The sequence below is a fragment of the Oryctolagus cuniculus genome, chromosome 17 (assembly GCF_051225735.1).
Source record: "Oryctolagus cuniculus isolate XC-2025 breed Fujian yellow rabbit chromosome 17, ASM5122573v1, whole genome shotgun sequence".
Lineage (NCBI taxonomy): Eukaryota > Metazoa > Chordata > Mammalia > Lagomorpha > Leporidae > Oryctolagus > Oryctolagus cuniculus.
In genome coordinates, this window is record NC_142883.1 from 358519 (window position 1) to 378062 (window position 19544).

Below are 19544 nucleotides of genomic sequence, written 5' to 3' on the forward strand. Positions count from 1 at the left end.
CAAGTCCTGGGGCCCCTGCATCCACGCGGGAGACCCAGAAGAAGCTCCTGGCTTTGGATCGGCACAGCTCTGGCCATTGCTGCCATCTGGGGAGTGAACCAGTGGATGGAAGACTTCTCTCTCTCTCTCTGCCTCTCAAATAAAATAAATAAATCTTCAAGAAGAAAGAAGAGCCAGCGCCGCAGCTCACTAGGCTAATCCTCCGCCTAGCGGCGCCGGCACACCGGGTTCTAGTCCCGGTCGGGGCGCCGGATTCTGTCCCGGTTGCCCCTCTTCCAGGCCAGCCCTCTGCTGTGGCCAGGGAGTGCAGTGGAGGATGGCCCAGGTGCTTGGGCCCTGCACCCCATGGGAGACCAGGAAAAGCACCTGGCTCCTGGCTCCTGCCATCGGATCAGCGCGGTGCGCCGGCCGCAGCGCGCCGACCGCGGCGGCCATTGGAGGGTGAACCAACGGCAAAGGAAGACCTTTCTCTCTGTCTCTCTCTCACTGTCCACTCTGCCTGTCCAAAAAAAAAAAAAAAAAAAAGAAGAAAGAAAAGAAAAGAAAAGAAAAGAAAAGAAAAGAAAAGAGAAAGAGAGAAAGAGAGAAAGAGGGAGGGAGGGAGGGAGGGAATGGGAAGTGTTTGAGCCCCTGCACCCATATGGGAAACATGGAAGCTCTTCAGATCAGCCCAGCTTCAACCATTGTGGCCATTTGCGGAGTGAACCAGTGGATAGAAGACCTCTCTCTCTCTGTCTCTGTGTGTGTCTCTCTGTCTCTCTGTCTCTGTCTCTCTCTCTCTCTTTCTCTCTGCCTCTCTGTAACTCTGCCTTTCAAATAAATAAATAAATCTTTAAAATAAAAAAGAGAAAATGCAAGAAGACACTTTTGATTGATCAGTCCCTTAGGCCATCGCCCCCTGAAACGCAGATGGCTACGGCTCCAGCCACAGGGCTGGCCACCCCAACAGACGCTCGCTCACACTCCTCTACCCACCTCCACGCTGCCACTTTTGGTTTCAAGAAGGTCAGCCCCAGCCGCTGCACAAGCTTCACGCCCAGTTTCCGCAGCAGGGTCTGGTTGCTCTCAGGGAGTCTGCAGCTGTCCAGGCAGGCAAGCACAGTAGCAGCTGCAAACAACAGACACTGGACTCAGAGTGGTGGGAGGGCTCCAGGGGACCTTCCCTGCGCACCACGTGTCTCACACCTGCAGGCCGGAACCCAGACAATTCCACAGGGGCTCAATGCAGGTGACAGCCTAACTTTACAGGGAACTCCTCAATGCCTGCCACCAAGATCCCCTTCCTCCCAGTCCATTTACTAAACGTAGCTGGAGTCCAGCCCAACCTCCTTTCTGGGAACAGGAACCTCAGAGCCCGGCCCCACAGAAAGGTCTGAGGCAAGAGGGGAGCCCTGCATCGAGAGAGCTGGCTCACAGCTCGCATGGGGCCCTGGGGTCATCGCGCTGTGTGGGATGGGAAGCTGAACCCGGGCAGAGCTCCAGACCCAGCTCAGGGCAGCATGGTGGGGAGGACCTCTGCACAAAGGAGGCGGCTGCTGGCCCCTAATGGCTCCTGTGCCACAGAGGCCACCTTGGGGCCGGCAGGCTTTGCAGAGGGGAGCTGAGGCCAGGAACACACAGTTCAGTGCTCCATGGCGGGGGGGACCTAAGATGCTGGGATGGTTGTTCATGGCTGGATTTCAGAGCTGGGCTTGACTATAAGATGGACAAGATCTAAAACAACTGTCTAAGGGACAAGAGGAAGGAGGAGAAGTTGGGATGGAGCCTGAAGCCTAGAGCCTGGAGCTTCATGGAGGGGTGGGGAGGCCATGACAGGAAGCTGGCTGCAGTACGGCCCAGGAAGCCAGCAGCAAGTCAGGGCTATGTCCACTGTGCCCAGGGCCCCCAGACCTCCAGCACAAGCCCTCAGCAATCTCCTGAAAGTCACACAAAACAACCTAAAACCAAGGCTGGCATCCACAAACAAACATCAGATACACACCGACCAGCTGTGGCACCTCCCTCACACACACTTTCCTCTAAATGGGCCCTGGTGTGTGGAGCACCCAGCAGCCCCCCAGCCCTCAGTACAGGGTGCAGCACATCACGGTCAGCCAGAGCCACCTGCTGTGCCGCAGGCTCCACTTCTACCCTGCATCTGGGGCCGCTAACCCAGCCTCCCTCTGTCCCCACCCCTTCCCAGCTTCTAGGAAGCCGTTTTTCTAACTTGTAAACACAAAGAAAAGATAAAGAAATGGAAATGCCGGCTGACTGGCTGATCCTGTGTGCACGTATCAATATCACTCTGAACCCCATAAAAACATGCAAGTGCTACATTAAGCAGAACTTTTACAAAAGGAATTTTTTTAAAATGAGCCTCACCGTAAGGTAAACAGTCTTCACGTTTTCCATGTTTAAATATTTGTGCCTGAAAAAAAAATCTTTTTAAAATGTTGCAGATTCATTTACAACTTCAAAACATACATCATTAAAACATCCGCCGCCTCCTTCAGAACTTTCAGTGACAAGAACAGCTGTGCAGTGACAAAGCAAGGGGGGACCAGAAAGTGCAGACGCCTTCGCGAGACCTGGGTGCAGCCCAGCACAGGCGCAGAAGGGACCAGGGTGGGTGCAGCTCAGTCACGGGTGCAGAAGGGACCAGGGTGGGTGCAGCTCAGTCACGGGTGCAGAAGGGACCAGGGTGGGTGCAGCTCAGTCACGGGTGCAGAAGGGACCAGGGTGGGTGCAGCTCAGTCACGGGTGCAGAAGGGACCAGGGCGGGTGCAGCCCAGCACAGGCACAGAAGGGACCAGGGTGGGTGCAGCCCAGCACAGGCGCAGAAGGGACCAGGGTGGGTGCAGCTCAGCATGGACGCAGGGACTAGGGTGGGTGCAGCTCAGCACGGACACAGAAGGGACCAGGGTGGGTGCAGCTCAGCACGGACACAGAAGGGACCAGGGTGGGTGCAGCTCAGCACGGGCGCAGAAGGGACCAGGGTGGGTGCAGCCCAGCACAGGCGCAGAAGGGACCAGGGTGGGTGCAGCCCAGCACAGACACAGAAGGGACCAGGGCGGGTGCAGCTCAGCACAGGCGCAGAAGGGACCAGGGCGGGTGCAGCTCAGCACAGGCACAGAAGGGACCAGGGTGGGTGCAGCTCAGTATGGACGCAGAAAGGACCAGGGTGGGTGCAGCTCAGCACGGACGCAGAAGGGACCAGGGCGGGTGCAGCTCAGTCACAGGTGCAGAAGGGACCAGGGTGGGTGCAGCTCAGTCATGGGTGCAGAAGGGACCAGGGTGGGTGCAGCTCAGCACGGATGCAGACTCCTTCCCAACCTGGGCACCAACAAAACATGTGCAGGCTGAACCTCAAGGCGTCAGTCTGTGAAAAGGAAACTTGGGGAAGAACAGAGGATCCCTTCTCAAGTCTCACTCATCTCAGTCCACGAGAATGCATTAGCTCCACACCCCCCAGCGCAGGCCTCACACAGCACTGAGTGATGGTGCCGTCTTCAGAGGAGCAGCTGTCAGAGAACACTGCTCTGGCCTCCAGAGTCCTCAACCTGAAGCCTTCCCTTCTGCCTTGAGGCCTGGCGGGCAAATGCAGCAACGCACCAAGTACTCAAGCCCCTTAATCAGCCGGGACAGGCAAGGTGAGGACGCCCTGCGCCACACAACAAACCACTCGACCACAGGGAAGAGGACTTCACCAAGCACTCTCAAGCAAGTCTCAAGTGAGAAACTGACCCGACCCCAGCCCCCAGGACCAGGAGCAGCCACCGTGCTCCGAAGCCCACCAGTAACAAGCAGCCCAGAAGCGGTCTGAGGGCACAGCACGCCTCCACCACCCAAACTGGCGCGGGGGGTGTGAACAGCTGGTCACTGCAGTCTCTGTGGGCCTGCAGTCACTCTAAGACGCTCCCGATCGCTGCGCTCAAAGTCCCTCGGCAGAAGCTCTTCTGCTCTCTCCAGCACTCCTTCTCCTTCGACTCAACCTAGAAGCCCTCAATCAACTCTTCCAGACAGCAAGTCAGCAGACTCACTTCACGCTAGCCGCGTCGGTGCTCCTGGGTGCTGACGTGCGCTGGGTGCTGACGTGTGGCCCAGACCTGCGTGCCACACTGCAGATACCCCATCATCACCTGGAAACTCTCACTGAACACTTAGGATTGCTGCCTTTCAGCCTGGTGCTTTGGGGCCAGCACTGTGGCACACGGGTGAGCTGCTGCTTCAGACACCTGCATCCCATCTCAGAGCGCTTGCTCCACTTCCAGTCCACCTTCCTGCTAATGCGCCTGGGAAGGCAGCAGAGTATGTGGGTCCCTGTCACCCACACAGAGGACCTGGAGAGAGTTCCTGGCTCCCGGCTTTAGCTTGGACCAGCCCCAGTTGTTGGGGCTATTTAGGGGAGGGAACCAAAGATGGAAGATCTCTCTCTGTCTCTCCCTCTCTGTAACTCTGCCTTTCAAATAAATAAAGAGTAAATCTTTGAAAAAACAAAGCCATTTGGCTATCATGTAAAATCCTTTCCACGTATTCTTGGATGGCAGGGGCTAAAGCACTTGAGCCATCTTCTGCTGCCTTCCCAAGCACATTAGCAGGGAGTTGGATTGGAAGTACAACAGCCAGGACTCAAAACAGTGCTCACACAAGATACCGGTATTGCAGGTGGAGGTTAACCCACTGCACCACAAAGCCAGACCCAACCAAATGGGGTCTGCAGAGAAAGCAAGCTTGTTTTACATACAAAAATCAATTAATGCAATATACTTCATTAATAGAATAAAAAGCACGTGATCACCCAATAAAAGCAGAGAAAGCATTTGACGACAGCTAGTACTCCTTCATAATAAAAGCTCTCAAAAAACTAGGAAAAGCCTGCAACTTTTACTTAGCAGTTAACGACTGGAATGTTCCCCAACCTCTCAGTAAAACTGCCAATGGATTTTGGAAAGTGGGAAGAGCCCAGAGGGAGGATGCACCAGCCCTGACTGTGACGGGACTGCTCCACAACAGGGCTCCCGACAGTCAGCAGAAACATGGAACAGAGTCTTCCAGAAGGCAGAAGAGGATTTCAGCAATAAACAGAATAAATCACGGGTCAAGTCTGTGTAGGACTACCAAAGAAAGCAAAAGATAAGCAAACTGCAGGAAAATCTCAAATACAAACCATGACCCAAATAGGAACCAAACTACAGGAAAATCACAGTACAAACCATGACCCAAATAGGAACTAAACACAAACAGGCGCGTTTTCTTCAGCAGGAACGTGGGAAAGTGCAACCTGCTGGACAGGAATCCTCGGCCAGGGCCTCTCTCGAGGGCAGAGCGCGAAGCCCTGTGACAAGCTGTGAGAGCTGCAAGCCTGTCAGAGCAGAACCCAGACACCATCGGCCTGCACGGTGCAAATGAAGGGCAGACACGGCAAGAGCAGAGGCCAGGACCGCACGGCTCGCAGGAGCCTCACAAAGACGGGTGAGACCACCTCGTGGAGTGCGGGCGGCAGAGGACACAGAGGCCCAGGTACAACCGCAGTGACGCCACCACCACCGCTGGGGCTGGCAGGTGTGCAGTCAGGAGCTGCCTCTGCGGCGAGAAGGCAGCCAACACACAGAAGAAACCTGAGCTGAGCCTGCAGGAGAGGCCGGAGGCAAACCCAGCACTGAACCACGAGAGCGGAGCCGGCAGCTGGCGTTTCCACCCCACAGCACATACTCTGGGTCGCCGGATCTTATACCAAGTGCAGAACGCAAACACCTCTCAAGTGGAGGGGAGCGTCCCCATGCTGTGCTAAACACAGAGGCACAGGAGCAGCAAAGGAGCAACCAGCAGGCCTGGTCGAGGGCTCGCTAGTCCTGCACGCCACTTCCCAGGCACCAGGCAGGGGCCCCATCACCCAGCCAGCTACAGCAGCTCCCTCGCTGGGCGACTCCCACAGTCTGTCCTATGTTCACATTCACCACTCAAACCTCCTTCCTTCCCTCTAAAGAATATCAGCATGTCCTACCAGGCGAGTAAGGCTCTCTTCCTTGTCTGAAAACCATTTAAGAACTCGTCTAGATCTACCCTATGTGACATGCAAAATCAAAAGTTAATTTACATCACATAAATTCAAATATATCCAACCCAACAAGAACTGGGCAGAAACACTGGGCTACACATGGGAGCAGCTCCTTCCTGTAAGGGCTGACTGGGGGTCGGAAAGCCCAAGTCCTAGACAGAGGGTGGGGGACATGCACACCGCCCACAGCGAGGAACCTTCACCAGCACGGCACCAGCTCTCACTGGAGACGGCCGACGAGGACACAAAGAGACACAAACAGAGCAGGCTCTGTCAACACCCAATCTGCAGGAGACGACGACAGGCACCTCTGGGCCGGCTCAGGAAGAGCACGGGACGCAGGGTGGCCGTGCCACCCCCACCAGGACAGGGAGCCCCACCTACCCACAGCGCCTCCCTAACTGAACTATCAATGCCACTCCCTCTTGACTCTCACACACCCAGTATGGATAAAAATTACAAAGTAGCCACAGGTAGCAAATTCCTGGGCACTCCTCTCATCCAGAGCTAGGGTCTAAGAGGCTGCCAGCCCTCAGCTCTTCCCCTACCCCAACCTTGGCCCACTCTGGCCGCTTCAACCAGTAAAGCCAGGCAGAAGGGATGCTGGACGACTGACAATCCCAAGCCACAAGCGCCATGCTCTGCCAGTCTCTCAGCCACTAGCTCTCCAGACACTGTCCCTTGGGACACTCCCAAGCAGCAGCTGCCAGGGTCAATGGCCCCAGCTGAGCCCCGTCCCTCAAGGCATCCTGTCGGGAGGCCTTCTCAGCAAAGGCCCAGGCAGCAAGAGGCAGAGACAAGCCACTCCCCAGGCCCTGGCCCATAGGACCAGGAGTCCAGCAGCCCAGTACAGCGGCTGCCGTCCGACAGGGAGGCGTGGGGGGGTGGAAATGGATCCACCCTGCAAGCAAAAGCACACTGCCTCAGCAGCTACGAGGCTGGACCCCACTGGACACTCTATCCTGGTGGGCGGCGGGGCCAGCCACGCAAGGGGATGAAACCTAATAATGGCGGTCAAGGACACTACTGCCAGAGTCCAGCTGCATGGAGGAGAGCCTGGCCAGGAGCCAGGGTCTCAGAGGAAGGCAGGGCAGCGACAATAGACAGGAACTGGGCACTGGGCGACAAGCTGCAGCATTCCTGTCTCATTCCCTAACTAAAGACTCAAAATATGACCAAATGCCAAAAATCAGACCAATATTCTTTACTCATCAAACTCCTTATAAAGTGTAGTATAGCAACATCCTAAATAACAGACCACGTACCATACACAGTGATGAGTGCTCAACAAAGCATCGGTGCCGGCGGCGGGACAGGGAGTAAAGCCGCCACCTGTGACTCCAGCATCCCACATGGCGCTGGTTCCTGTCTCAACTGCTCCACTGCTGATCCAGCTCCCGGTTAATGGCCTTGGAAGGAAGCAGACACGTGCCTGGGCCCCTGCTACCCACGTAGGAGACCCAGAACTACTCCTGGCTCCTAGCTTTGGCCTAGGACCAGCCCTGCCCATCACGACCACCTGGAGAGTGAACCAGCAGATGGAAGACCTCTCTGTAACTCTGCCTTTCAAATAAATGAACAAATCTTTAAAAAATTAAAAAAAAAAAAAGACAAGTATCGTGTAGCTGCAGTAGCACAGGAAAGGCTTGCGGGAAACACAGCCAGACCCTGTCCCCATCGGAACCACAGAGACAACCACCACCCCGCTGCCAGCCACTGTCCCACAGAGGGAGGACAGCCAGACCCTGTCCCCATCGGAACCACAGAGACCACCACCCCGCTGCCAGCCACTGTCCCACAGAGGGAGGACAGCCAGACCCTGTCCCCATCGGAACCACAGAGACCACCACCCCGCTGCCAGCCACTGTCCCACAGAGGGAGGACAGCCAGACCCTGTCCCATCGGAACCACAGAGACAACCACCACGCCCGCTGCCAGCCACTATCCCACAGAGGGAGGACAGGCTGCCTGCATTTTCATGGGCAGAAAATCAATTTTGGGGCAGCACTGTGGCATAGCGGGCAGCACTGTGGCATAGCGGGTGGGGCCGCTGCCTGTAGTGCTGGCATCTCATGTAGGTGCCGGTTCGAGTCCCAGCTGTTCCACTTTCAATGCAGCTCTCTGCTATGGCCTGGGAAGGCAGTGGAGGATGGCCCAAGTCCTTCAGACCCTGCACCTGCATGGGAGACCTGGAGGAGGCTCCTGGCTCCAGATCGGTGCAGCTCTGGCCATTGCGGTCAATTGGGGAGTCAACCAGCAGATGGAGGATCTCTCTCTCTGACTTTCAAATAAATAAATAAATCTTTAAAGAAAATCAACTTTTTTTTTTACCTCTACATTTTTTTAAAGATTTATTTATTTGAAAGGCAGTTACAGAGAGGCAGAGGCACAGAGAAAGAGAGGTCTTCCATCCACTGCTTCACTCCCCAGATGGCCGTAATGTCTGGAGCTGCGCCGATCCGAAGCCAAGAGCTTCTTCTGGGTCTCCCACGTGGGTGCAGGGCCCAAGGACTTGGGCCATCTTCCACTGCTCTCTCAGGTCACAGCAGAGAGCTGGATCAGAAGTGGAGCAGCAGGGACTCAAACCGGCGCCCATATGGGATCCCAGCACTGCAGGCAGCAGCTTTATCCACTATGCCACAGCCCCATCCCCACCTCTACACTCTTCTCAACCTTGACAAAACACCACCCTGGGACAACTGCCAGCTGAAACACATGGGGTCACTCTGGGCTGTCAGCACACACGGACATCAGAGAAGTTACTGACTCTCCCAGCAGTGACCTGAGGAGGGAAGGGGATGGAAAGGAAGGGATGACAACACAGCAGTCACGGACGACAGAGCTTCGTGCCACTCTCTGTGCGGAAGCGAGGCCTTGCTCCGCGCACTTCTCAGGGACACGGTGCGCGCTCTGCGCTCTGGCGAGCCTCAGCGCCAGCAGGGTGCCAATCACCTGAGGAAAAGTAAAAGGCAAGGTGCACCCCCCGTCCACAGAAGCGCAGAACAAGAACTAGTATCACACACTGACAGAGGCAGCTGCACCCTGAGAGGTCAGCGGAAGACACCACCACACAGAGCAGGGGAAGTGACCGTCAGCTCTGCTTTTGTTGTTCTAGAAACCAGCGCAGTGCGAGGCGCAAACAAAATGAGTTTCTCAGTAATCACATGCAGCTGCCGCACCTTTCGATTGCCACCCACCCAAGCCTGCTTTTCTGCACTGTACAAACCGGCCCCTCCCCGGGGCATTTCTCCACGCGCATGAATCGCAGCTCCCGAGCTCCTGGGGAGCAGGTCCACCTGCTGCCAAGCAGGAGGTGCTGGTTTGGGCTCCCTCAAGGCACTACCAAATCGAGGCCAAGAAAAGCAACTCCACCTCAAGCCCGGGAGAAAGGCCCCCGCACACCATGAGCTCGGGCTGGCTCACACCAGCAGCACAGGGCCTGAGAAGCACCTTTTCCTGGGAGTTTGTGGCCAGGGGCCCACGCGGCAGCTGGCTGCCAGACCACACTCACTCTGCAGCGTGGGTCGCCCCGAGGCACCACACAGCCCTGCCATCTCTGGTCTCTTGGGAAGACAAAGTCGCCAGCTACACAGACAAGTGCAGGAACGCAGAGCGTCTCCCTTCTGGGTTCAGACGCCTGTCCTAGCACCAAGAGGCAGTACCAGGACACCTGCCCACTGCACTAGCCCCATCACAACAGGCTCAGCACCCCTGTGCTGGACACGACACACAAACGCCAGCAGTGGCCCTCAGCACCAGCACAGCCACCTCCAGGCTGGACTCCACGTTAAGAGGCCCCAGGGAGGCCGCCAGGGCCAGGCCCTCATGAGCTGCATCTTTCGCCCAGTTAGTGCCGAGAACCTTTCTGCCACAACACAAGTGCAGACCACAAAACCAGAGCTGTTACCCGCCGGCAAAAATTAAAGTGAGGAGGTGGAAGTGGGGTGAGGGCTGAAGGCGTGGCTGTTCCTCTCACCCCAGGCCAACAAGAGACAAGCACCTGTCTTCTCTCCTCAGGAAAACGGAATTTCCACAGGTGGAGAATTCGCCACTGTGATGAAGGTCAATGGCTGGGGTAAACAGCTGATAACAAATCCATGACAGATAAATTAACTTAAAAATAAATAAAAACTAATTTCAGCCGGCGCTGTGGCTCACTTGGCTAATCCTCTGCCTGCAGCGCTGGCACCCCGGGTTCTAGTCCCAGTTGCTCCTCTTCCAGTCCAGCTCTCTGCTGTGGCTCGGGAGGGCAGAGGAGGATGGCCCAAGTGCTTGGGTCCCTGCACCTGTATGAAAGACCGGAAGGAAGCACCTGGCTCATGGCTTTGGATCAGCACAGCGCCAGCCGTAGCGGCCATTAGGGGAGTGAACCAACAGAAGGAAGACCTTTCTCTCTGTCTCTCTCTCACTGTCTATAACTCGTCTCTCTCTCTCTCTCTCTAACTCTGCCTGTCAAAAAATTTTAAAAAATTAAAAAAATTAATTTCACAGGAAAATGTTTAAGTGATCAAAATAATCAGAGCTAGCCTGCATCCTCTCCTCGCCTTGAAGCACAGGATAAAGGGAAGCTCCCTCCCAGGAGGGAGGGTGTATGCAGAAGGGGCTCAGACCCTGGCAGCTCCACCTGCCAACCTGGGTCGCTCGCAGGCCCCATCCTCACCTCACTCGTTGCACTGCTCAGAACAGCGTCCTGCCCTGTTTAATTACTCATCACGCTCTCCCAAACACCCTAACTGCAACAGCCCAGCACACTGCATTAGGAAACCCTAGGGGAACAACTCCCCAGACACTCAGTGTCTGGGCGGCCTTTGGGCTCACTGTTCCAAGTAACCCAGCTTTCAGGACAGAGACCAAGGACTGGGCTGAAGTTCAAGTGTGGCCACCTCCTGGTATGACCCTTGGCCAGAGCAAAAGCACCGCTTAGGGAAGAGAGAACACATTCAAGGAGCTATACAGGCTGTTCATTAACCATCACCATCACAAGAGAGCTACTGGCTCTGAAACGGTCAGAATCAATGCAGACTGGTTAACCAAACTGTCTCCACAGCACTCTCTGTGATGTAACCAGGAAGCCCACCAACAGGGAAGACTCACAGACAACAGGATCCGCCCCAAAGGCAGGGCAACTCCAGGCTCTCTCAAACATGGCTCTGCTATTACCCCTTGTTTCAGTTTCTAATAACTCTCAGGTAAAAATAACCATTTGTCAAAAAAAATCAACAAACACCAAGAACCACTGACAGCATCTCTCCCATGAGCCTGCCCTACTGACACACAAAAGATGAAGGGACACAATTCCTGCCCCCAGAGAACCGGGGCACAAGCTGGATAAAAGGAACGCGTGTTAATTCCCTGGCCCACCCAGTGGCCAGCCTCCGACCTGGGGTGCAGCCCACAGACGCCGAGGTGGTGGGAGAAGCCTCACTTGGGGCAGGGCAGGGGTCTCCAATGTGAAAGGAAACAGCAAGTTCAGCTTGAAGTCAAAGAGAGGAACCTGGCTCTGCTCCTACGCGTAGCGGGAGGTGGCCTGTGTGGCCACCAGGCACACAGGACGTCCCACTCCATGAGAAGGCGAGGAAAGGAAACAGAGGCAAGGAGGAACAGAGGTGGCCAGAGCCATGCCAGTGCCACTGAGGACACCACGGAGGGGCACCAGGATGCTAAAGGGGCCTTGAGGCCAGCGGCCTGAGCAGCGCCGACACAGCAGAAACAAGCAGGGGGAGCCAAGACAGGCACAGCTGAGGACTGCCCACAGGCGTGCAGCAGACCAGCCACGCCGGGACGCACTTCAGGAGCCCTCAGGCCTCCGCCCCGGCCCCACGGTGTGAAGCAGGGGTGCTGTGGGTGGAAAGGCACAGCAGAGCTGTCCCTTCAGAGACGGGCGCCTCCCACCTGCTGCCAGCAGCAGCTCTCCCACCGAACACGCTGGCTCTGCCCACGTGGAGCTCAGAGTATGGAAAGGGCCAGATTTAGAGGCCAGCATTGTGGTGTAGCGAGCAGAGGAGTGGGAGAGACTCCAGCAAGGGCCAAGCAGAAACAGGACAAGGACCTGCAGGACAGGGCAGGACAGACGGGCTGCAGAGGGGCAACTGGCATGCTAGGTGAGGAAGGGCGTGTCTAACAGGACAGGAGATGTGTGGGAGCCAATTCCACACAGGCAGGCCTGGGTGACGGGGGTGCAGAGACGGTGGCACACAAGCACCCTCACTGTTGGCCCCACACGCACAGGGCTAAGGAGGGAAGAGTGAGGGAAGACGCAGGTGGGGACTTGTACACACTGGATCACGACAGCCACAGAACTGGGCTCTGGAACCGGAGAGCAGTCGGGGGCAAAGGTCAAAGCACAATCAGCAATGAGATGTCTGAGGCGGGCCAAAGCCTCAGGGACTGCCCACATTAGAAGGAAGGTCCAGGGAAGGTGTGGGCAGCCAGGGATCATGCACCTGTGAACCAGGTGACAGGGAGGGGGCAGTGTGAGGGCTGTGAGGTGCTCCAGGTCATCAGCAGGAAAGGACACGGGCCAGGGCCAACAGGGGACACTGGTCACTGTGGCCTGCAGCTCAAACCCCGCTCGAAGACAGCCAGGAGGACAGGGCAGGCCCCACTCCACGTGACAAAGGCTGTGACCCCCAAATTCCTTCCCCCAGGCTGTGTGACTCCACAATGAACTGCCACGGAGCACCCTGCAAGCAGGACACGCCACCAGCCAGGCCCATCAGGGCACACCACACACGCTTCTACAGGGCTCCCACATGCGCTGCTGCCCCACGTAAAACGCTGAGTGACAGGAAGTGAAGGCAGTCTCAGAGTGGACTGAGCAACGCCTTTACTTAAAGCCTCATCTCACCCACGACTCTGGGAGTGCACACATTCACACAGCTCCTCCCATGTTTCCTTTGCCCTGCAACCAAAAGGGACCCCTTGGACAGTGTGCCCCCCAGCCACGCTGAGCCCCAGGGGAGTCACAGGGGAGTGCCGCTCTCCCCAGGATCCCACAAGGGAAGAAATCAAAGCACACCTGGGTGAGAGATGCTTTGGACACTCACTGACTCCTTTTCATCTTCAAAGCAAATGACAGGCACTAATTAGCCTCCACACCACCCTCTGAGCTAAGAGGTTTGCTATTTCCTCCAGATGGGCTATGTGGAGCAAGGGCTTCACCTCTGCCTCAGGTCACAGGAGAGCCAGAGTCACAGCGCTGCCAAAGCGCGTCCCGGGGCAAAGCCCACATCAGGAGCCTCCCTCTGTGCCAGCCCCAGGCCAGGAACAGTGCTGAGAACAGCTCAAGTCCAGGCCCTGTGTTTCTGAGCCTCCCACCCACCTCCATGGGCAGCCAAGTCAGGGGACACTTGTACTTGGCCCCTGAAGCCTTTTTTTTTTTTTTTTAAGAATAACCTGTAAGCAAAACACAGAGTCTCTTTGGTGCCTTTCCATAGAGCGGCCCCACACAGCAGGTGCCAGTGGGGCAGCAGGTGCTGGTGCTCTCTGGCCTTCCCAGGTTGAACGTTGCTGTTTGCAACTGTTTTACCTTTAAGGACACTTTTGCTTTGTCCAAGAGAACAATTCTTGAGGCTGGTGCTATAGTGAAGTCTGTTTCTTTTAGTGCAGCCTCTACCTGCGGGGCAGGCATCCCATATGAGTGCTGGTTCTTGCCCCAGCTACTCCACTTCCAATCCAGCTCCCCGCTAAAGGCCTGGGAAGGCAGTGGAAGATGGCCCAAGTGCTTGGGCCCCTGCACCCATGTGGGAGACCTGGAAGAAGCTCCTGGCTTTGAATCTGCCCAGCTCTGTCTGTTGCAGCCATTTAGAGAGTAAACCAGAAGACCTCTCTCTGTCTCTCCCTCTGTTAACTCTGCCTCTCGAATAAATAAATAAATCTTTTTAAAAATAACAATTCTTTTTAAAAATCATTGTGAAGGAGATGTGGGACCCTAACAGCTGGTAAAGAGAACAGCACTCTCCTGCCACCACCCACACCGGCCACACCTGCATGTGTACAACCCGTCCCCAGCAATGAAAGCTCCCATCTACTCCCCAGCAGGAACCCACTTCACCCAGCTGTCAATCTTCAAACCTGAGTGGCGAAAACTAAGGCAGCTCAGCTATCCACAAGCAAGCAGAGACACAACACACGTGAAGCCACTTTCGACTTTTAATGTAGTTTTTTCTTCCTTGAACATCCTCAACTTCCATTAATCCAAATACTTAAATGGAACTGAGCCAAAGGCTGTTTTAAAAGTTGGAATAAGGGGGCCCCAGAGCCCTCCCAGTGCGATGAAGCCACTAGACACTTGCTTCCCTCCCACGGGAGGTAAGGATCGGCACCACCACAGGACTACGCTTCAAGGGAAATAAAAATCAAATCCTAGTTTCGACTGTACTTGTTACGAGTTCACCTGTTTCGCTTAACCCACACTAATGAACAGGTGGATAAAAACGAAGCCAAGTGCATCAAAGGAAACAGATGAAATCCCGAAGCACCAGACACCTGCAGGTTTCATCATGCAGAGCAGGACACCCAGCCCTCTGCCTTCAGGTCTGACGAGCCCATGGCGAAACCACTCCACCCGCCCTGCACCCAACACCACTTCCTCCCACCACGGCACCCTGGATCAGGCCAAACAGACCCTGCAGAAACCACAGAAAGCAAGAGCTGCCTGACCCCAGAGAGACAGAACTGCAGAAGGTTCTGGAGAGCAGTGCCTGGCACTGCGAGCACAGGAGGCCCCACCAGGGCTGCTGCCCCACGGCAGTTTCATACGTTCACTTCCCAGGATCTCAGCGCTGCGTCAGGCAATTGCTCACTCTCGCTCAGGGCAAAGCTCTCTCATGGTTCTGAGGCCCTGCTGCCAAGCTGCCCCAGTGCTCATCCTGACAGCAGGGAGAGCCACGTCGTCTTCACCCTCCCCCAGCCCAGCCCAGCCCAGCCCAGCCACGGCTCAGCCTGAGAGCTTTGGGAACACCTTTTAGGACCTCAGGAGGAAGGTAAAAGACAGAACTTGTGCTGTTTGGAGGTGTACATATAAAAAGCACTTCCCCACTCCTTGCTAAAAGGAGTCCAGCCACTCCCACAGCTGGCGGCAGAACAGGAGTGAGTCTGACTGTCCTCTGGGCACACCTCTGCCTACCACGTACCTCCCACTCTGGAAGGAGAAACAGAAAATGTGGGAACATTCTAGAAATTAGCAACAAGACGATAAAAAAAAAAAAAGCAGCTGTGGGCAAAGCACTTGCAGAATTAGACACAGAGCGGCAACCAGAACCTTCGACCCGGACACCAGACTGCTGGCCAAGAAGCACCACCCAGACCTTGGGCGATCTGAAAACAGCAGGCCAGCTGGGCATGAGCCCGCACAGGTCTCAGCTGCCTACAAGCCCCCGCGCAGTCACAATGGGCTGCGGCCCCAGGAAACCCCACCATGAACACAGCACGGGGAGGAGAGGCCAGGAAGTAGCTGATGCAGGAGACCCCTGGAGCTGAGCAAGGACGCAGATCCCTGCCTGGGTGGAGGGTGGAGGTCACTGCACACTGAATCAAGGAAGGGCAAAGTGCTTGCCCTGCACAGCGCCCCACAGCCCGGGTGGGTTAAACTCCCTGCCCTGCACGCAGGGCCACTGTGAAGCAACAGGCTCCAACTACGTCCTGCCAGACCTTCCACTTGTTCTCCTGACCTGAGACTTCTGCTCAGACTCGTGCCAAAAAATTAAGAATCCACTTACACCCAAAGCTGCTCATTAACCATCTCCACCCACAATTACCCAGAACACAGAACCCCAAGGATCCATGACCAAGGGCACCATCTGTGCCCTGCACCTCCTCCCTCCACGCCCAGCTCCCTTCAAGGCCAACCACAGCCTGCACTGACCTGCACTGAGGCAGCAAAACTCTCCCGAGGCTGCATCCCCACTGAGAGCTGGGAAGAGAGCACTCGAAGGCACGGACTGCACCCATGGTGTAAGCCCAAGATGCCTGGCGCATGCAGGCACCACTTACCACCACTATGACGGGCGTGCACCATGTATTTAAAACGAGACTTCAGAGACATGGAAAGAGACTTAAAACAGTTAAATTTCCCTAAGAACTATTGTTACATACCTAAGACAATTAAAAACCTACCTTTAAACAAAAATTTGTATATGAAATTCAAGCAACACGGCTCACAACAGCCAAGAGCAGAGTGGGACGCTGTGGGCCATCAGACAGCACAGCGACAGGAGCCAGACACAGGCTCCGTGCACAGGAAACGTCCACAGCATCAGGGCCGGAGGCAGACAGTGGGGCAGCGGCTGCTGAGTGGGCACAGGGCTTCTCTGAGGGGTGATGACAACATTCCAAGTTGGTGCACAGACTCACGTTAACAGGTGAAGTCTACCTCTTTTAGAAACTGGCACAGCACGACACGTCGATGTGGGCAATGTCACCTGGGCACAGCGTGAGATTTAGGGACTGCTTAGCTTTCTCAGTCTGTTTCTTACAGGCTTGGAAAGAACCTCAGCCTCTGACAACTTCCGGAAGGCAGCAACAGCGCAACCACAGCTGCTTCTCAGTTCCCACTGGGGGACGGTGAGGGGGCTGCAGAGGGCAGGGTGCCCTCCCAGCGCCCCTGCAGCCTGTCCCCACCCAGGGCCATCACACCCCTGCCCCGCTCTTCCTGGCCCTGACCCTCCCACGAAGAAGGCAAAGAAGACACCTGAGACGGCATCACACTCGGCCACCTGCTCGCCTAGCCAGCTCAGAGACAAGGACAAGAACTGACCACAGCAAAATTCCGCCCACAGCAATTCTGGAGAACCGCGGAAGGCACTGTCCCTGGCCACCCAAGGGCCACAGCAGGCTTCTTGCTGCCCCAGCAAGTGTGTGGTCTCCACCACCAGGCCTCACCTCTTCTGCAAATCTTAGACCCAGTCTGTCCCCCTCGTGAGTGCTGGAAAAGGCAACAGGACAAATAGGCGGAGCAGGAGTTTGGGGGCACCGCTAGCAACCAGGAGCAGGTGCAGGTCTGCACTGAAACGCAGACATTAGAATCACCAAGCCCGCGGAGCTGAACAGAACTGCGTCTCAAGTCACCTGCCTTACCTTACTGGGCCTGGGGCCAGTAACTGCGCTTCACAAAATGAAGGAGAAAACACATGGAGAAACTGCTCCTGGGGCACCACTGCCCCCTGGTGGCGACACACGGAGACTCCACTGTTCACCAGTTTTAGTGCAGAAGACCCAGCACCAGCCCTCCATTACTACAGTAGAGCCCAAGGAGGAGGGAAAACCGTTCCCAAGCCTGTCAGGGTCACCAGCGCCCACTATGCACCAGTCACTCCCCACGTCTGGGTCACCAACTCCCACTACACCGTCACTCCCCACGTCAGGGCCACCAACTCCCACTACACCCCAGTCACTCCCCACGTCTGGGTCACCAACTCCCACTATGCACCTGTCACTCCCCACGTCTGGGTCACCAACTCCCACTACACCCCAGTCACTTCCAGCATCAGGGTCACCAACTCCCACTACGCTCCAAAAACTTCCCATGGACTTGCTGCTTCCACAGCCCCGTAAGCTGACCCTGGGGTAGTGTTTACCAGGGCCTGCAGCATCCCGTCCACGGCGATGACTCCATCAATGGTGTGGAAAGAGGCGCCGGCCAGGGTACGCAGGCTCCAGTCCAGAAAACTGGCCATCTTCTTCTGCTTGACATCAGGGCGCGTGATGAACCTGCCAGAGGAAAGCAGCACGCAGGGTAAGACCCACCAAGCCCCCAAGAGTAAGGATGTACCTGCATCTCAGAGGACCCCCACGCACAAGCCCCCAAGAGTAAGGATGTACCGCATCTCAGAGGACCCCCACGCACAAGCCCCCAAGAGTAAGGATGTACTGCATCTCAGAGGACCCCCACACACAAGCCCCCAAGAGTAAGGATGTACCGCATCTCAGAGGACCCCCACACACAAGCCCCCAAGGGCAAGGATGTACCGCATCTCAGAGGACCCCCACGCACAAGCCCCCAAGGGCAAGGATGTACCACATCTCAGAGGACCCCCACGCACAAGCCCCCAAGAGTAAGGATGTACCCGCATCTCAGAGGACCCCCACGCACAAGCCCCCAAGAGTAAGGATGTACCGCATCTCAGAGGACCCCCACGCACAAGCCCCCAAGAGTAAGGATGAACCGCATCTCAGAGGACCCCCACGCACAAGCCCCCAAGAGTAAGGATGTACCCACATCTCAGAGGACCCCCACGCACAAGCCCCCAAGAGTAAGGATGTACCCGCATCTCAGAGGACCCCCACGCACAAGCCCCCAAGAGTAAGGATGTACCGCATCTCAGAGGACCCCCACGCACAAGCCCCCAAGAGCAAGGATGTACCGCATCTCAGAGGACCCCCACGCACAAGCCCTCACACGACCCCACGCTGCAGGCCACTCTGTCCAATCATCCTCTGCCAGTCACTGCCCAGGCCACAGCCCCTGACAGCTGGCCTTCACCATCATCTCTAATGCCCCCACTCCTCCAACCTGTCCCCATTCCCACCCAGGAGCCCCTGGCTACTTCTCAGACCCCTCTCCTCCACAACTCAAGTCTACATCCCATGGACCCTTGAGGCAGGTTCCAGCCCTGCCAGCCTCAGGGACTCGTCTCTCCCACATACCCCACCCCTCAACCTTGTGCACACTGCCCTGTTTCCTCTGCTGGACCTCCCACACTGGACCTCAGCCACACACACACACACCCGCCCCTCCTGTGCCCCTCAACTGGCACATGCACAGAGCCCCTCCCCTTCACTCCCCTCACACACACAGAGCCCCTCCCCTTCACTCCCCTCACACACACAGATCCCCTCCCCCACCCCCCCACACACAGCCTCTCCCCCACCCCTCACACACACAGAGCCCCTCCCCCTCCCCTCACACAAAGCCTCTCCCCCTCCCCTCACACACACAGATCCCTTCCTCTCCCCTCACAGAGCCCAAGCCCCTCCCCTCACACACACAGATCCCCTCCCTCTCCCCTCACACACAGAGCCCCTCCTCCCTCCCCCTACATCCCTCCCCCTACACAGATCCCCTCCCTCTCCCTCTCCCCTCACACACAGAGCCCCTCCTCCCTCCCCCTACATCCCTCCCCCTACACAGATCCCCTCCCTCTCCCCTCACACACAGATCCCCTTCCTCTCCCCTCACAGAGCCCTTCCCCCTCCCCCCTACAGATCCCCTCCCTCTCCCTCTCCCCTCACACACAGAGCCCCCCACCACCACTCACACACAGATCCCCTCCCTCTCCCCCTCTATTCACACAGCCCCCTCCCCCTCCACTCCCCTCACACACGGAGAGCCCCCACACACTTTTCAACTGCTCCTCAAAAGAAAGACCCTGCCCGCCCTGGCCGCCATCCCCAGGAACTCACAAGGGGAACCACCTGGGCTCCGTTCCACACGCCGTGGCAGAATCGTGCCGGACCCCACACCCACATGCCCAGGCCCTCAGGGCTGACAGGAGAGCGAGCTGTGCAG

General features: G+C 56.6%; 1 protein-coding gene across 3 annotated transcripts in view; it reads right to left on the reverse strand.

Moving 5' to 3' along the window:
• Positions 1-19544, reverse strand: part of TBCD (tubulin folding cofactor D) — a 180341-nt gene that overhangs the window by 139794 nt on the left and 21003 nt on the right. For 2 of the 3 annotated variants that reach the window (XM_089318508.1, XM_002723042.6), the window contains exons 7-9: positions 17614-17746; positions 2362-2407; positions 976-1108 (exon numbers count right to left, since the gene is read on the reverse strand). In XM_089318508.1, the coding sequence (XP_089174634.1) occupies positions 976-1108; positions 2362-2407; positions 17614-17746 (312 nt within the window). Of the gene's footprint in view, positions 1-975; positions 1109-2361; positions 2408-16153; positions 16483-17613; positions 17747-19544 lie in introns of those variants that run through there. The other variant, XM_089318509.1, reaches the window with a different exon arrangement.